The sequence below is a fragment of the Mixophyes fleayi genome, chromosome 1 (genome assembly GCF_038048845.1).
Source record: "Mixophyes fleayi isolate aMixFle1 chromosome 1, aMixFle1.hap1, whole genome shotgun sequence".
In the NCBI taxonomy this organism is placed as follows: domain Eukaryota; kingdom Metazoa; phylum Chordata; class Amphibia; order Anura; family Limnodynastidae; genus Mixophyes; species Mixophyes fleayi.
The window spans coordinates 299,425,269-299,443,838 of record NC_134402.1 but is presented as its reverse complement, the minus strand read 5'-3'; the positions used below and the strand labels follow the sequence as shown (position 1 = coordinate 299,443,838).

General features: G+C 36.7%; 1 protein-coding gene across 15 annotated transcripts in view; it reads left to right on the top strand.

Annotated features, from left to right (window-relative positions):
- CDC14B (cell division cycle 14B) overlaps positions 1 to 18,570 on the top strand; it is a 58,613-nt gene that overhangs the window by 29,450 nt on the left and 10,593 nt on the right. For all 15 annotated transcript variants that reach the window (XR_012692395.1, XR_012692389.1, XM_075211110.1 and 12 more), the window contains exons 3-12: positions 2,237 to 2,312; positions 4,312 to 4,404; positions 4,831 to 4,907; positions 5,756 to 5,822; positions 6,374 to 6,436; positions 6,545 to 6,632; positions 7,930 to 8,160; positions 9,286 to 9,424; positions 10,443 to 10,605; positions 12,120 to 12,220. Coding sequence is in view for 13 of the 15 variants with exons in the window: in XM_075211110.1 (XP_075067211.1) it covers positions 2,237 to 2,312; positions 4,312 to 4,404; positions 4,831 to 4,907; positions 5,756 to 5,822; positions 6,374 to 6,436; positions 6,545 to 6,632; positions 7,930 to 8,160; positions 9,286 to 9,424; positions 10,443 to 10,605; positions 12,120 to 12,220 (1,098 nt within the window). In the remaining 2 variants the exon portion in view is untranslated. The remainder of the gene's footprint in view (positions 1 to 2,236; positions 2,313 to 4,311; positions 4,405 to 4,830; positions 4,908 to 5,755; positions 5,823 to 6,373; positions 6,437 to 6,544; positions 6,633 to 7,929; positions 8,161 to 9,285; positions 9,425 to 10,442; positions 10,606 to 12,119; positions 12,221 to 18,570) is intronic.

The window sequence follows — 18,570 nt, the reverse complement described above, 5'->3', positions numbered from 1 at the left end:
TGGCAGTGCACATTTGCAAGTTCAGTGGTGTATACAGAACAGGCAATTTATTACTGATTACACTTGTCATTTTCATTTTACAAAAGCATTAAACCGACAAAACTTTGCCCCCTGACAGTCAAGGAGACCATGGAGGTATGAGGTGGAGATTACTTTTTTTGCTGCTTTATTTACCTCTTCTCTAAATTACTTGTCAGCTCATGCGATGTAGACAGTGCTTAGTTTGTAGATTTAAAAAAAAAAAAAAAAGTGGAACTCAAAAATGTTATGACACATGCTGGGAGGAGGACATTAGGCAAAAAAAAGTGCCAGAACTGGGTTCCTGTGTATCCCAGCACAAGTTAAGCCCTGGCTGTAGGTGAAAATAAAGTACAAAATATTTGACTGATTTGTAGCCAGATTGAATTCCCTGGTGTAAAGTTGTGCATGGGATATCTCACTATGCAAGAATGCTTTGTTATGCCTATGTGGTGCCTTTTTTTTTTTTTCTTCTAGTGAGTTTCCATATCCAATCTCCTTTAGAATTGTTTCTTTAGTTTTGGTTGGAAAATTTTACTAATCTCCTAATATGAAAGCAGAAAGGTGTTTTCCTGAACCTTTTAGTGGAACATATTACCCTAATGTTGTTCTTACCAGGCAGTTACAATGCAGATTCCTTTCCCACAGAACTACCAGTTTGATAACACGTTTTTCGTATTCACTGGAAGTCAAGCCACACTTGTGGATCGTGTATTGTTATATCAGAATTTGTTACCTTAATACGAGCACATTATATCACAAACGCTGAACTCGAAAACCTAAATTGGACGAACGTTAATAATTGGTGGTGTTTCTGATACTCCCAAGACTGGATCACAATGTTCTCAGAGGTTAGCATGCGGCATCAACTATAAAGCGGTTATCGATGTTGAGCCAAATACATAGTTACTGTGTAACAATGATCATGCTGTCCTGTAACAGTCATGTAACTGTGTAAGCGTTATAAGAAATATTATTGCTTATTAGCTCATATCCACTTGCTGGACTTACTTGCTGCTGGATAAGTAGCAGTTAAATGACAACTACACGTTGTATAGACTTATTGCTAAATGCTGAATTATTTCTGTGTGTGCCAATGAATAACAAGTTAGTGTAGCCCTGAGTAAATGTTCGCTTATATAATCCGTAATGATTGAGCGTACAGCGTCAATGCACATTGTATTACACAGTACTATGGAACTACCTATTGAGTGATGTAACATAACTCGAGATCCTAACAAAGGGTATGTTGAGCCAACATTGTGGTGTAATTAACATGGTCTTGCCAGCCATAGGTTATTCAGTGCAGGATTAGTTAATAAATTCTCTAATCCAGTTTACTTTTGAGTAAACGTTTTGTCATTTTACAGTTCTATAGTAACTCTGTGTTTGACATGCCATCATACGGTGCAGCAATATACCAATGTGGCTTAAGTACTCTCATTTAGGGTTTACTGATACTGTTCTAATGCTGTTTTAAGTATTTTATATTGTAAATATTGTTTTATTCATGTGTCTCTGGTATGTGTGTCATAATAATGTAAATCAATTGCAATTTGTTTGCTTATAGCTTGATAGTAGGCAGGATGGAACATTTTAAATTCTAACCCTTTTTTTGTACCGGTGCAACATTCCACCATGTAATAAGTACATTTGTACCATGCAAGCAAAGGGTCCACCTATATGGTTTTATGTATGTTTGATAGTTCAATAATAGGGGATAGATGCTGTTCTTTATGGGGGACCCCTGTGCCAGTGTTTATTTTTAAGGTGTGATATGTATGTACTTTATAATATATTTGAAATTAATGTTTTGTACCTAGACCAGTAATGGGCATCTATCCATTGCATTTACAGGGATGCCTGATAACGATTCAACATTCAGCAATTAAGTATGGATCATTGCTGGGCATCCTGCTCGCTTTGGAGCCACATGCACTGCGTTATTGGGCAATCCCCAAGAAACAGTGTGACTCCTGTAGTCTGCCCATTGACTAATCTGATTTTGTTTTTTGTTGTTTTTTTTTTAACTTGTGCATTAAAATTTGCCAGATATCTGGTAGTGTTGGTCCTAGTGTATGTGTAATAGTAACTGTCCTTTTACCACAGTATATTTATATTATTAGTATAACTAACAAATTTGCTTTGTTTATAGACAGATTATGTATTATTAAAAACACTTGAAATTTACTTTGCAAGTGCTCATTTTATCTTCTAGCTTCTATGCGGACTTTGGACCCCTTAATCTAGGCATGCTGTACAAATACTGCCTTAACCTAAATAGAAAACTGAAGGTGAGTTACTTTAAAATGAAAGCACAGAGAACTCTGTGACCTGTCTGCTCTGTTTTGTTTTGTTTTTTTGTAAACAAATAATTGGGATATATATATATATATATATACAAAATAAGCGGGAGGGGGCGCCACATAGTATAATACTGTATGTAACAATGCAGACTAGTGTGCAAAGTAGCAAAAATAGAGGTCACCACGTGGGTACAAACACACAGATGTAGGGTGAATCAATAGAAAGAGTACATTCAGGAGTACAAGCACCAAGACAATATACTCTCATATATTCTCAGAAATAACCATGATATGAGAAATGGAAGAAACTCACATAGTGTGATACTGTATATCCACACATTTATTGGTAAAACAGTACAGATGTACACTTACATAAAACACTTTAAAAAGAGCTTATCTGGGTATCTTTACACCGAGCCAAACCATTAAAAACATCGATGGAAGCTCACCAACATGTTGCTGGAATCAGTAGGCTCATTGGAAAAGGTCCTCAACGCGTTTCTAATTTGATTAAGACTTCCTCCTGATGAGACTTCCTCCTGTTTTACCAATAAATGTGTGGATATACAGTATCACACTATGTGAGTTTATGTATTATGGTTATTTCTGAGAATATATGAAGTGTCAGCTCTGAACCCTAATCGCTGTGTGAAGCATCTTATTGTCCTGAAGGGGAGTCTGAGCTCTTGTTGATGCAGGATATTCATCATCATCATTTATTTATATAGCGCCACTAATTCCGCAGCGCTGTACAGAGAACTCATTCACATCAGTCCCTGCCCCATTGGAGCTTACAGTCTAAATTTCCTACTATAGACACACACTCACACACATACAGACAGAGAGGGAGAGACTAGGGTCAATTTTTTTTTTGATTGCAGCCAATTAACCTACCAGTATATTTTTTGGAGTGTGGGAGGAAACCGGAGCACCCGGAGGAAACCCACGCAAACACAGGGAGAACATACAAACTCCACACAGATAAGGCCATGGTCGGGAATCGAACTCATGACCCCAGTGCTGTGAGGCAGACGTGCTAACCACTACGCCACTGTGCTGCCCCTATATTACCAGCCAACTCCACAGACCAGCCTTAAAGTTTATACATCTGGTACGCACATTATATTGGCTTGGTGCTTGTACTCCTGAATGTACTCTTTCTATTGATTCACCCTACATCTGTGTGTTTGTACCCACGTGGTGACCTCTATTTTTGCTACTTTGCACACTAGTCTGTATTGTTACATACAGTATTATACTATGTGGCGCCCCCTCCCGCTTATTTTGTTTTAGATTTATTCCAGTTCACCATCTGGCCTTGTGGGGATTTGGCAGCCGCCTGAACATAGGACTATTGTTATCCCAAAGGGACACTAATTGAACTTGATCATCTGCTCAGAGTTACGCGCTGTACTATCTATTTTTTGTTTTATATATATATATATATATCTCTATCTCTATCTAAGAGAATGTTGAGAACTCTAGTTTGAAACCAACACTAGTCTATGGGGATCTCGCCTTGTGGACTGCTAAGCAATATAGGAATTTAAACTATGAAATGCTGCCATGCCTGAGTTGGAAATGCTTTACTTTTGCTTATGCATGTTGGTATACCATGGTTGCTTGTATCTTTGTTGAAATGGCATTGTTTAGTAATTTGACATTTCTGGAAAAAATAGAATTTCCTGTTTCAAATGATCATCTAGATGCAAATGAAACGTTGCCCATATATTTACTTTGGCTGAGCAAATATGGAGCCTTTCAATGCGAAGTGCAAATATGCTAAAGTGATCTGTGTAGAATGACACGAATCTGTGTTTTACTGGACATGTATGAAAAAAGGAAGATGCTGTAAACATGTTAAAATAAAGAAAAGCACAAAAAGATAAGTGTCCATATGTATTATTTAAGTTGGTACACCCAAATGTCTAACAGCATAACTTTTTCACACTCCTGACTTACTAACATTGTTTTTTATTTTTTTTAGTCATTTTCTTTGACAAAGAAGAAAATTGTTCATTGCACCAGCTGCGACCCGAAAAAACAAGCCAATGCTGCCTTTTTAATGGGATGTTATGCTGTAAGTATGCTGAACGAACATCGCATTCGGCTATCTTTCACTAGGTGTCCAGCAAATACTTGCATAGATATATATATTCACTCATTCAAGAGATATATTTAGATTTGATTGTTTTCGTGTGTTAAATAGACCTAAAGGCAAGGGGTACAGTTAACTCACATCGGCCAATCCGATATTTGCTTTCATTTTATAGAGTGTACTTGAAAAATGGCAGAATAAGTTAATCACAGCCTTGAACTTTAGTTTCTCCTTGGTACAAGACATTTCCTCTCTTCTGGGGGAAAAAAAAAATCACAAATATCCTCTCCCTAATCTAAGTCTCCCGTGGGAGGAGGAGAGATGGCACAGTCAGTATGCTAATAGTCTACCTATCATCTATATTTCTTTTCCTTATTTTAATCTTGTGTTTATTTGCCTATTTTATAGATCTTGTATTTGAAGAAGCTCCCTGAAGAAATGTACCTAACTTTACAAATGGAGCATGTGACCTACCTTCCATTTAGGTAAGCAGTGTTTTTACATTTCTGTAAATAACCCCTCATAGGTTTGTGCTTAGGGCTATTTGATAATGCACCTAATAAGCAGTCTTTTGGCATTTGTGACCATCGACATCACAAACTGTATAAAAATCTAGTCAAATGGTATAGTACCACACTTTCCTGGATGTAAATTTTTATATTGAAATGGGTAACGTTTCTCACTTAGGGCTACATACACCCTGACGTTTGAATTCATTTAAAAATGCATATAGACAGCTTTGTGGCATGTTTAATAGGCATTTACATGATAATTTTGATGTATATGACACATTGAAAGTGTCCAAATTAACACTTAACAATTTAAATACACAGAGCAACACAAATGTGTAGCCTAAAGGCTTTGTACTCACTGCAGTTAAAATTCCTCATTTACATGTGTTATCATAAATTTGGTGCATTATTTCGAACATTGCATATTTTACAGTGCATATCAGCCTAATATATATATATATATATATATATATATATATATATATATATATATATATATATATATATATATATATAATTTTCCATATTTCCAAACACAGTGCGGTTTACATTTTTGCTTGCATTTAAATATGTCTTAAATGGTTTTCAGAGCGTTTCTGCTGGATATTTGGTGGCTGCATTGCTTTACAGAATTTTAATTATAAAATAGGGTGCTTTACATGACTGCACTTAGTGCAATATTGCTCTTTATTATACTTGCTGATCTTCAATGGTGCAATCATGCTATAGTTTCAGCGTTACTACATTGGAATAGAGGTATGGGTGCAGAGCAGATAGCCTATTAACGATGACAATATATGATTGGTTGCTTTGTGTTCCAGGGACGCCTCATTTGGAACTTGTACATTTCATTTAACGCTGCTGGACTGTTTCCATGCTGTGCAAAAGGTGAGGTGCTTCTCTTGTAAAGTGCTATGGAGGGGTGGGGAAGATGAGAGAAATCTGATTTTATAGACCATTAAGAATGTGTTTGGATATTCTTGACGTTTTTGAATGTAAAATACGTGGAGATAACTACCCCCATCCTGTTTTATTGATAACAAAATGCCAACATCCTTCAGGTGTGTATCTACTAAAGTCCTTAAATGGCGCTAAACATCAATGTAATAATTCCAAGAGAATGCACATTGTGTGAAACAGATATTATAAACTTAGTACAAACTTCATTTTGTATAGATGTCCAGCACTCCAATTTACATTTGGTACACTGTAGAAAACATTTGGGGTCATTTTTATTTTATTTTTTTAAATAAACTATTACTATCTATTGAAGAGTCTTAAGTCATCGTAGCATAAATTATACACAATTACAAACTTATTTTTAAAACATTTTGCAGACCAATAAGTGGCCAATGCATTTTGTGTTCTTCAAAGTTCACTCTTTACAGGCTTGTTGTACAATGTATGTTTTACATGTTCTGAATTCTGTTTTTGTGCAGGCTTCGCAGTACGAATTCTTTGATTTTAGAACCTTTTATCTGGAGGAATACCAACATTATGAGGTGAGGATTGCTATTATGGCAGTCGGCCGTCACATTATCGCATATAACCTGGGAAAAAAGTTTGTTCCTTGTTAACTATGATTTTTTTTATTTTTTTTTCCCCTTTAGAGAGCTGAAAATGGAGACTTAAACTGGTTAATTCCAAATAAATTTCTAGCTTTTAGTGGACCCCATCACAAAAGTAAAATCGAAAATGGTATGTAGTTAGGATGTTCCTATATTGATCAGGGCCTTTAAAAAAGTTTTTAGAATTTTCAGGAAATAGAAAATGGTTTTAAATGTTGCTTCTTTTTGAGTACTAGAATAATCGTATATGTATTTTGATCCTATGTAGTATTAGGATAAAATTAGGATTCCATCCAAAACTTTAATTAAATTAACATTTGGTGGAATTCACATAGTTTAATATTACATCCGTATTTTACTTTCCTCTGGATAGTTTACCAAACCGTTCTGTATGGTCTGCTAAATGGCGTATCAGAGAGATGAAAATGATAGAATGAGTTTGTCTTTGTAGTTAACAGCTAATGGTGGGAGCCATCCAAAACGAAGTTTGCATGCATTTCTTCTAGGCTAGCCTGTTGTGAGAGTGGAGGGTGTCATTTTTTGTTTTAATTGGAGGTTTTTTTTTGGCTACAGTCTGTTTAAAGCCTATACTTAACAAAAGAGGCAGCAACCACAAATCCAAGTGCTAAATGTGTCTTCCTTCAATAATATAAATCAATAAATCAAATTTGTATGTTGAATAATATAAATACAAAAACAATTTAATCACAAAAGTAAACAATAAAATTTGTGAAATAAAAAAGCAAGAATGGGCCAACCGCTAAGAATTAGTGACTTAATTCCTCATAGGGCTGTATCTGGACAAGATATAAAGCACTATTAAACTACAACAGTATGATTTAACCTATTACACTAATAACTTTAGAAAAGTACTGATTGCTGGCTGGACTATATTTCCTCCTTGAAATTGGGAATCTTGCCATAAAGTTCCGTAACTACCACCTATTACAGGTCTCCTGGATTTGAATGATTTTGTAGGCTGGCTAGCTGACTTTCTATTCTCCTGGGCACCGTTTGGTCATTTTAGTAAGCCTGGGAATATATCATTCTTTAGGAGGTTAATAGTGCTCTATATACGGGCCAGACATTGTGCTTTGAGGAGTCACACATTCTTATATTTTAACAAACTAATTCAGTGTATTGATATATATTATTGTAGGTGGACACATTTAGCATTCCTTGTTCTTCGATTTATGGTTGTAGTCTATTTTAGGGATCCAGTTATTCCCTTGGGAACAGCAATGTATGTGCATGTAACGGATACTATTAAAAATATTGGCAGTATTTTTGGTGTGTCCCTTTTTTTGTTTTTTTGCTTTCTTTTAACAAGAGGACCTTAATACTATTATTGTCTACATACAGTCTTGTTTATAAATTGCAATGGATAACAATTCAACCTTTCTGACATATTTGCTTTCTTTCTCCAGGTTACCCTCAGCATGCTCCAGAATCCTATTTCCCTTACTTCAGAGAACATGAAGTTTCTACTATTATTCGCCTAAACAAGAAGATGTACGATGCAAAGAAATTTACAGAAGCCGGGTTTGATCATCATGATCTATTCTTTATTGATGGAAGTACTCCAAGTGATGCCATTGTTAAGAAGTTTCTAAACATCTGTGAAAATGCAGAAGGTGCTATAGCAGTACACTGCAAAGGTTTGTGCAAATTCATAATCTTATGTGATTGTAGTATTAATATTCTTAATATCCTGTCATTATTTATTTCAATTATTTCTCTGCTGAGTCTACTCAGAGTTGCTAAATTATGTGAAACCTCTTCTAATTTTATTTAATTTTTACGACGCTACATTGTGTTTCTGTTTGTAGGCTCATTTTTTGAAGCTAACTAGTTAGTGTGTTGTTGCATTATATATTCACCCTCCACTGCTGCATTGTAGTTTGGGATATATCTAGACTTTGGTAGATTAATACGAATATAGTGTAACAAGATCATCAAAAGTTGTAAAGGGGTTTACCGTCTAAAATGATTTGACTGTATGTCTTTCACTTAAGATAGTTCCTCATTTAAATGTTCTAGACCTGCTATGCTTAATGGAGATCTAGCACTGTCGGGCCTGCAAATGCCAGATCCTGGCTGTTATGCTCTGTATTCCCGGATTCTAGCTTCATGGGCATCCCTGAAATAAAGAACTCATTATAAATTGCTATATTACGATACCACATTATTATATCAGCTATACCATAGTTTGCTGTCATTGTTTAGCAATTCTTTGCATATTTTATATTTGGGCAAACTCTTATGGCAGGGGCGCACGGAGGATTGTTGGGGGGGGGGTTTCTCCCCGCCGACCCAAAAAAAAAACCGAGAGAGCTGCTCCGTTTCGTCAGCGCTGTCCTAAACAGCAGCCACGACGCTGTCTAAGAAGCGTCTGCGGCGGTGCTGTATACAATACAGCACCGCTGCGGACGCTTCTTTGACAGCGCCGCGGCTGCTGTATAGGACAGTGACCACTTAGCGCAGGGGGGGGTTTCTAGAGACTCCGAAACCCCCCTGCGTGCGCCACTGTATGGTATTATAAGTTTTGTGGTATTTTTTTTTGGTGAGTTTTTTTTTTTTTTTTTTGTGGCACATCTTGTCTTATACATGTCTTGGCATTTATTTTTTCTGTCCAAATGTGAGTAATGTTTTGCCATAGAAACAGTCATTAAAACATTTATTGGTGGTATTTGAGGAGAAGATTGATAACATTTGTGTCCGTTTAATAAGCTACACACTAACTGAAGTGTGTGTATATAATCTATCTCTTGGCTGTTTTTCAGCTGGTCTTGGGCGGACTGGTACGCTTATAGCATGTTACATTATGAAGCATTACAGAATGACTGCTGCAGAATCCATTGCTTGGATTCGAATATGCCGACCTGGGTCAGTGATTGGACCTCAGCAGCACTTCCTGGTTGAGTAAGTATTGTTGATAATATGGAAGTTACCAGTATTTCAGCAAGCCTTTTGTTAAAAGCCTTTGTAAACATTTTTTTGCAAAGCAAATGTATCATTCAGTGTTAACCTACAATTCCACTGCAGCTCCATTATAAAGTAAGGAATTGCCTCCCCAGTCCATGAGTCGGCTGTAGCCATCTCCATCCCACTGCTACGAGTTTTAAAAAGTGTAGATGTTGCCTATAGCAACCAATCGGATTATAGCTATCATTTTGTAGAATGTACTAAATGAATGATGACTAGAATCTAATTGGTTGCTATAGGAAACATCTCCACTTTTTCAAACCCGCAGCTTGATGGATTTAACGCCTGGAATTTAATGCAGGTCAAAAAGCTGACGCTTCACTCATTTGAGCCGCTGTAACATCACCTATCCTGCCCCTGTGTATGAATTTGCAAGTCCACACAGTGCGTTATGGTAATATTTTGTAAAGTATATACTGCAGTTACTTCTAGCATATTTATCCACTTAGAAATATGTATTAATGTAATATACCAGTTTTTTTTGTTTTTGCTCATTTAAAAAAACATTGCTGATGCAAGGAACATTCATCTGGGCATATATACGCACACACATGCTATATCTAGCTAAATTCCAGTGTCCAGAACCCCCACAGTTACTTGGAAACTCGCCCCCTACTATGCTTAACACCGTGGAGAACTTTAAATCTACTGCTTGGTGCAAATTGCATGGTTGACATTATGTTGATGTTGGCTGCAGATAAAATCGATCTTGGATCATGTTTTAATTTAAAGGAGTTGTTAGTATGGGATTCAACCAACGATGTCTATATAAAGTACTGAAATAACATTAACCATCTCAATGTTCTCACATGTAAGAGTATTTCAGTTGTGTATTTGTAAATTTTATTCTTAAATCAAAGGCAGACCTTTCAGTTATGGTGAAAAAGTCATTTAGTTGCAGTGGGGGGGGGGGGGGAAACAAACCTTTTCCATAATGTATTCTATTTGTTCACAGTAAGCAAATGAGTCTTTGGAATGAAGGCGACAATTACCGCAAAAAGCAGAGAGAGAATGAAAACGGGAGCAAAGTGTCTGTGACATTCATCCTTTCTGGGGTGGACGATATTTCTCTTCATGATGATCTAGGCAAAGCTTCTGGAAAAGAAGACCTTGAACTGGTAATCTATGGAAATATGTGTATCGAACTCCTAAATAGGATCCACAGAAAATTAGCCAATATGTTGTGGATTTAAGATTTCTTAATTTGGTGTTGAGGGTGATTCATTAATGTTCAAGCCTTTTCTTTGGAGAATACACAAATTCTTGAAAGTTTCTCCTGTTTGTTTCCCGGCCTGGTACGAATGCAGCATCTGGTTCTTATGTTGCTGACCGACTTCAAGGCAGCAACTCTTCTGTCCTGCAATGTCTTACCATTTGTTAGTAGTCCAACATGTATATTGGTGTGCACTCGGCTTGTACTGCTTAATCATTCATTCCTGGCATACAACCCGACAATTGATAAAAATGTAATAGGAAGCTAGATTACAGTCTCTTCTTATGCAAGTTGGTTTGTGGGGTACTTGCCTCCCACCCAATACAAATCAGACCTCCAGAGGACCTTGTATCCATTCCTAAGAGGACTTCTGGAATAGAGGTGTAGTGGGAATTTTCACAATTGTCCAATTTCCTGTCTTCTGACTTCAGTGTCTCACTGTTGTCAGATTGACCAGGAAGAGAGAATTTAGTGTCTTGCTCTTTAAAAAAAATAAAATGTAATTTATATATGAATAATGGAAACTATGGGAGGCACTATGAAAAAGAACGGTCAAGCATACACAGCGAGACAGAGGTGATTGACTTATAATACGAAGAAGTCATAATCAATATATTGAATTTATGTACTGATAAGTAGATTCATGTAAATGTTGCGGTTTTCTTGGCTGAAAGTCCAATCTGTTTTGAAGTTTTATTTATATTATTGCAGTTATAGTCAATGTGGAGGTGTGTACAGCTCACAGGGTTCCCTGATGATGTTTATTCTATGGCGTAAAGTGATATAAATTAGTATTTCAATGCAGAAAACACATTAAACATTGGTTCATTAGTTCAATAAATAAAGCTTAATTGCCTATTGTTAATGTGATTTGTATCATTCAGGCATCATGATTTAGTTATGTTTCTGCAGGGAGATATTACAGGAACTTTAATCACACTGTAGCAATGCTATCTTAAAACATACTAGCTTACTTTCCCGAAATGTCCGTGAGACGCCAGAATTTTGGGAATCCTTCTGAGAGATTAAGCCACCCTCCTGGATTGTGCCTCCCATTTCCTGTGAAGAGGATGGGGCCATGGTGACGCAATTTGTGTTATTAAGGCCCTACACACCTCTACGGAGCTACTTGAATTTAATTTCCGACATGCGTCATCTACATAATTTATTGTGTACAATTTATTGTAGCCTTGAAACTGATTTTTTTTATTATTTTTTTATGTCTAGCTGTACAGTGCATGCAATTAGATCACATTTCGCTCATGAAATCGATTTCATTATTCTGTAAATGTTGTAAAATGCCTATTCGTATAGGGTTAAATTTAGTGCAACTTCAAACTATATAGAAAATGATATAACAAAATTGAAAATTAAAAATGTTTTTTCTTAATGGCTAATATTTTACTACATTTTGTACAGTATAGTGATGATGATGAAGTAACCAATGTGACCCAGGGTGATAAGCTCCGTGCCTTAAAAAGTAAAAAACAAGCAAGAATATCCTCTGCAGCTCCACTCTCGTAAGTAACCCTAACCCTTGACACCTTCGTGGGTGGTTTGGGTTTTTGTTTTGTTTTGTTAACATCAAATGGTGAGAGATGAAGATTGGATGTTAAGCAAAGGGCCAAACATTATGTTCATTGGAGTTACATTTTGTTACAATTGTGTTAAACTTCTAAAAAGCTCAAGTTGTACTTTTTTTATATTTTGTGTTTGCAGTCTTTTCTAATTTGTTTTTGTGTTTTATGTGTAGAATGATTCGGAATGGCTGTGCTGTCATGTGTACAAAGTTTGCACATTTGCTTCATTAGGGATAGAGGTCTTTGGATGTATAGGAATGTAAACAGACTGCACATGCATCCTCATAAAAAAAACAACTTTGTAGCTTTCAAAAAAAACAAACAAAAAAAAGTTAAGCATTTTATGCTTGTTTAGTGTTCCTAGTTTCACTGGTGGGTTGATTCCCTTTATACTATTAGAGGCTGTATATACCGTACATTTAAATGCACCTTTATTGAAATCCAGATATATAGTTCATCTTTGTATTTTTTGTTAAACTATTTGCACAGCTTGGTTTTATTTTTATTAACCTTTGTTTATGCAGTGCACTGTTTACTTTGGTTTGTAGCTTAAATAACATAAAATACTAATTGAGCATGAATTCTTTTAATTGACAAAACATAGTCCATACTTTGATGTAGGTGCAGTGATTTTCAGTAAAATCCTTCTGATGTTCTGGTGGTTGTACTTCTGGTGAATTTTTTAGCAAGGTATAATGGAAAAATATTATTGCAAGTTTAAGACCAACTTTGTGTCTGCTCTTTTCAAAATCACTATTTAATTCCACAAAGTGGCTGTTTATACAAGTGGATGTTATCAGGACAAAGTTGCTTTCTCCTCTGCACAAAATAGTTCAACATGCAAAAGTTTTTTATAAATACTTTTCAGTCCTTTCTATGAATACTAATGGAAAACAAAACGGTATACATTGTAGTAGACCTTCCCCCATTACTTATGGGGTCATTAGATGAATAATGAAGTTGTTCAAACAGGCATAGATATACCAGAGCTCCAGCACACTTTTTAACATGTATTCATTTTGTAACGAGCTAAAGTAATCATTCAATGTAATCATTCAGTACCAGGTGCAGTTTTTTTTGTTTTTTTATTTGGGGGGGTCTTTGAGGCAATTTAGCATTTCTATGAATATCATATTGTAGCTAGGTAATTGAATATACAGTCACAAATATATGAAAGTAAATAAAAAAATACAGTAATAAGATGCATTTTAAATACATGTGAATAGCTTCAGCTTACTGATTAGTTTGTCACTGGGCTTGGGCACTTTCTTGAGAGGGTGATCTTCTCTTGCTGCTGATTGTGCAGTCTTCCTTTATAGTAAGGTCAGCTCTGGCCCAGTGATGGGGGGGATGTCTAATTTGATTTTGAACTTTGTACTGGTTTGTCTTCAGACTTTGAGGAGACTATACCTTACAGTCCAGTAGTAAAAAGACTGCGCGCTCGCACAATGTCATACTGTGCAAGGTGCTCGCAGAGGATGACCAGCATTTATCTAAGACATAAAGCCGTCTGCTAGAATGAGTTAGATTCTAGGCAGGAACAATTGCAGGGTTTCTCGAAGGGTGTTTTCGGATATTTTGTATATGTAATTATGCATACATTGTCCCACTCATCTCTCGCCCATTGTCCCCCTCCACGCAACCCCCCTCCACACTGACCTCTTGCCAAGCCGTTCTGCTGCCTCTCCCCTGCATGCTCTGCTCCTATACTGCTCAGAGTGGAGTTGAGAAAGTAAGAACAAATTTCCTCCTTGAGCATCTTTGTTATGTTGCCCATGCGTCCGGTATTCTGGGGCATTATTCTAATTTTAGTGTTGCAGCTCCTTGGAGCGTCGTCCTGTCTCCTCAGGCAGAGCTCCGAGGAGACCGTGCTATAGTCATATTAGCCTCATGCATGTAAAAATGCATGTCCTCTTTTATGTATGCATAATGAGCTGGTAACAGCCAGAGCATGTAGTCATGGGCAGCCGTACACCTACCTGTGGTATGTTGTCCCAAGCGTGTGTAGTCATGGGCAGCCGTACACCTACCTGTGGTATGGTGTCCTAAGGGTATGTAGTCATGGGCAGCCATACACCTGCCTGTGTGTGGTATGTTGTTCTAAGGTATGTAGTCATGGACAGCCATACACCTACCTGTGGTATGTTGTCCTAAGGGTATGTAATCATGGGTAGCCATACACCTGCCTGTGGTATGTTGTCCTGAGAACAGTCACTAGTTGGGGGACATATTTTAACCTGTACCCAAAATGGTTATCTCCATACCCTGGAAAGGTAAAGAATTGATGGAGACTCATATTCTTAATTCAAAATCCACATTTTCTGTGAAGATCACACCATTGTGCACTTTGTGGAGTGTATACATAATGTGTAATAATGGCCACATTTTATAACCCATAAATATTAACCATGAATGGACTGTACTAATGACATTCGCATGTACGCTGATATACTACTACAACTACTAGTACAGAAATGTAAACTGTGTATACGTATAGTTTGGTCTGTAATTGGCTATTTGTTGTATGCGTTTGATATAAATGTGAAAATGTTGTATTTGTACACCTTTTGTAAAGCACGGCGCTGCATGAAACGTGTATAGTGAGCTTCACAATTTATGTGAGGTTTGCATGAAGAACATGAGCCTTCACAATTTGTTTTTTGTTTGCTTGGTTTTATGGATGATGCCAGGTGTAATTGTAATTACATAAGCTCTTCCCATCTCTGTTTAAACTCTAGATAAATCCTGAAGGCAGCTTGTTCTATTTTTGGTCTGTTCAGTGTTTCTAGAAAGTGCAGTCAGTATAGACCACATATCTCTAAATATTGATCTATTGCTCACAATTGGAGATAAATATTCCCCTCCCAATGAGTGCGGCTCATGGCAATATACCATTGGTGGATATACAACAATGCATGAGTGTGGCAACATTGTTATACTAACTGTTAAGTTGTTTGAATAAACAATCTGGCACATTCCCCTTACTCTACCTTTCATAGTAACTGGAAGGTGTTTCAGCTGGGTGATATTTTTATTTTGGTTTTGGTTTTTTTTTGTTTGTTGTTTGCACAAGTTTAAACTTTTTTCTTCCTTTTGATTATATAATGAAAAGCATAAGGAAATATGTCCAGCTGTCATTGGTGGACAGTTGTGGCCAAAGGAAACTTAAATGAGGAAATGCTTGTTTATAAGTTTTTGGTTTTTTTTTGTTTTGTTTGTATTTCCAGGTTATAGATTTATTGGTTCTTTTTACTTTTCCCTCTGTTTCTTGTGAATTAACAGAGACGTGCTGAGTGTTTGTCTCCAGCAGCTGATATCTGTCAAAATGGAGTTGGTTTGAACAAATAATGATTTACCTATTTCTGTGTTACACCTTTCCTGTCAGTCTTTTCCAACTTTCTCACTGTGGGAGAAAATGTTCAGATGAAGCCTTATTTCTTTAGACCCCAGCATGTATGTATTTTGCTTTACGCACCATTCCTTTAAATAATGTAAAATTTTACCTGCTTGTTTTTGGGTCCTCATAATTCTATGGTTGTGTCCTTATGTGCTAGATATTTGTTTTGTACAATGTGCACATGTGGTTTTGCTCTGTCAGAGAGGATTAGTGCTGTGTCCCACGTTCTCTTGTGTCTGTCTGTTTCCCTGAGCATGACCCAGTGCTTGCTGTTTTGCACCCAACACTGCAGTTGTACCTGCTATAGCTTTCCAAGCCCTGCTTCTCCATTTTGTATTTTTTTTTTTTTCATCTTCTCCCCTTCTTTTAGATGGGCCCTAGCTATGCTGTTCTCTGCATTGTGTGGCATTGTCACCTGGTGGATTGTATATGGCTCCCCTCTACCATTCGTGCTATTCTGTCTTGATGGTTTATGAACGTAATAGGCTTCAGGATCATGGCACATGGCCAGTGTAAGTGTCCCATTCTGTTCTGTGTTTTGTGTGTCAAGTGCTTGGGCTGTATCTACTGCTTTCCTCCTGATGTGCTGTATTAATTTCTGTTTTTACCGAAAATGGAAACTTAATCAATCATGATTAAAATCGTTTTTTACAATTATATTTTGGGGGGAAAATGGACAACTTTTACATTCTGTTGAGGTCAACAATGCTGTTAATTGTAAAAACTGTGTGGGTTCCCCGAGAGAGACTTGATTAGAATGAATTGCTCACACTTCTTCTAGATGTAGCTGTCTAATGCACTCATGGCTACAAAGACCATAATATTTATACATTGTTATTAAAGGGGTTTTTCACTTTAAAGATCAGTTTTACTGAATCCCATCCGCATAGGTCCTTGCTGTATATAAGGGTTAAGTAATTGCAGTGAGTCCAAAAGGTAAAGGAATTGGGAAGGGCTTTAGTTAAAACGGATTTGTGAATTATTTGTAATTTATAGTGTGTGTGTGTGTGTGTGTGTGTGTGTGTGTGTGTGTGTGTGTGTGTGTGTGTGTAAAAAGTATTTTATATTTTTTTTTATTTAATTTCTTTTTTACACCGGTCATAGTGGGCTGGTATTTGGTGGTATGTCATACCACCACTTCTACTGCACTCACTGCAAAACTATCAAATTCCATTCACATACATCACCACTTCTAAATTCTTACACTGGAAATTTAGAAGAAGTGGTATATGTCGCCTATTCATGATCCATTAATATTCCGGACTTCTTCAAATTAAAGTCAGACATGGTATACCTGTTCTATTATCGCATTGACATAACATTTGTATTTTTTAACAGATGGGTAATTATTCAAGTGCTTTAGTTTTCCACCAGGACACCATCAGCAGTCTGATTTTTACTAGTAGTAAGGATTATTGATCTTTTTGTACTTGACAAACAGGCAGCAAATAATTCCTGTGAAAGTAACCAAAGTGTTTATTGTAATCTCCAGCTGAGAGGAAATTCCACCCCTTGGCATCCATGTTTAAAAGTGTTTTTTGTTGTTTTTTTTTTGTTGGGTTTTTTCTTCCCCCTCCCTCTCCCCCTTTTTCTCTAATCTGGAAACTTGTCAATGATCTCTTCTGCAGATTGTATTAGACAGTTTTCTGTATAAAAAAAATAGTGATGTTGCTATGCCAAGCATTTTATTGCTAATTTGGGATTAACAGATTTTATTTCATTTCTTCCTTTTTGTCTTCTGTAAATTACAGGTGTTTTATGGACTGGCATTATGTCTTAAAACACATTGCTACATTACATGTTCTTATAGCAACACATTACCAGAAAGAAGAGACGGTGTCAGTTTGTGGTTGAAATGGTTGTAGGTGTTCGTTTCCTCTTTTTCTGAGCATTTGCTTTCTAAGAAAAGTCAGGGTGTGAGGATGTAGAGAAGATGGTGATTACCAAAACATTTGATATGCTTCTCAAAATGCTCCTTAACATGTAAAATAGTTCCAATAATAATCATATTCATTCATTGTTTGCTCAAACCTTGTTCAAAGTGCATTGTAACTGCACGTTAACGGATCAAATACCTGCCTGGGTTTGCTTTGCAGAAAACATAAAGGTTTGTCCATTTGTATAACAGCAGTGCATTTTTTTTTTTTATCTTTTCAGTACCAACGATGGACCAAACTTTGCAAATTAAATAGATTCTGCCATTGGTCGCAGTGTAAAACTTTTATTAGCCCAGAGGTACTGAGCTCGTTGCCCTGGGCACCTGATGGCTAATTGGACACATGGGGAAAGTGATCTTGCTCATTTTTACTTGTACCTACTAGGGGTGTGAGCAAAAATGTATCCCTATTTGTAGACTCTCAATACCGCTGGTTTTGTTATTGAAGTACTCTTGGTACATTTCACGTGGAAAAGTAAGACCACTGGAATCTACCCCTAAATGGTTAGCATAGTTATAACTGTTGTTCCAGTGCTGAGTGTGACTCATTATTGAAAGCTGTAGCAGTCAGTGGATACCAAACGCTCTCTTAGGGTCTCCATAATTTTTTTCAAGGCAAGTAGTTCCTTACCTTGCTTACCACTGGCCCTAGCTGTGCACCCCTGTGAGATCACTTTGGTGCCCTAGAGAGCTTCGGTGCACTGGTCTAAGTACTACAGTCACTGTCACTACAACATAAGAGCAATAGTTAGAGAAACTTTAGCTCCTAACTTGTTTATAAAACCACTTATTGCAAAGATTCATCAATTTTAACCTTTTGGTAGATTAATTTTAGAATCCGTTGTTGGAACTTTGTAAGTTAGTGCATGTGTGAAGTCTTCCATTTTGAAGGAAATTTGTTCAGTGAGTATTAGATCTGATTGTTTTGTTTTAAGTTTCAAAGCAATAATGTTAAAA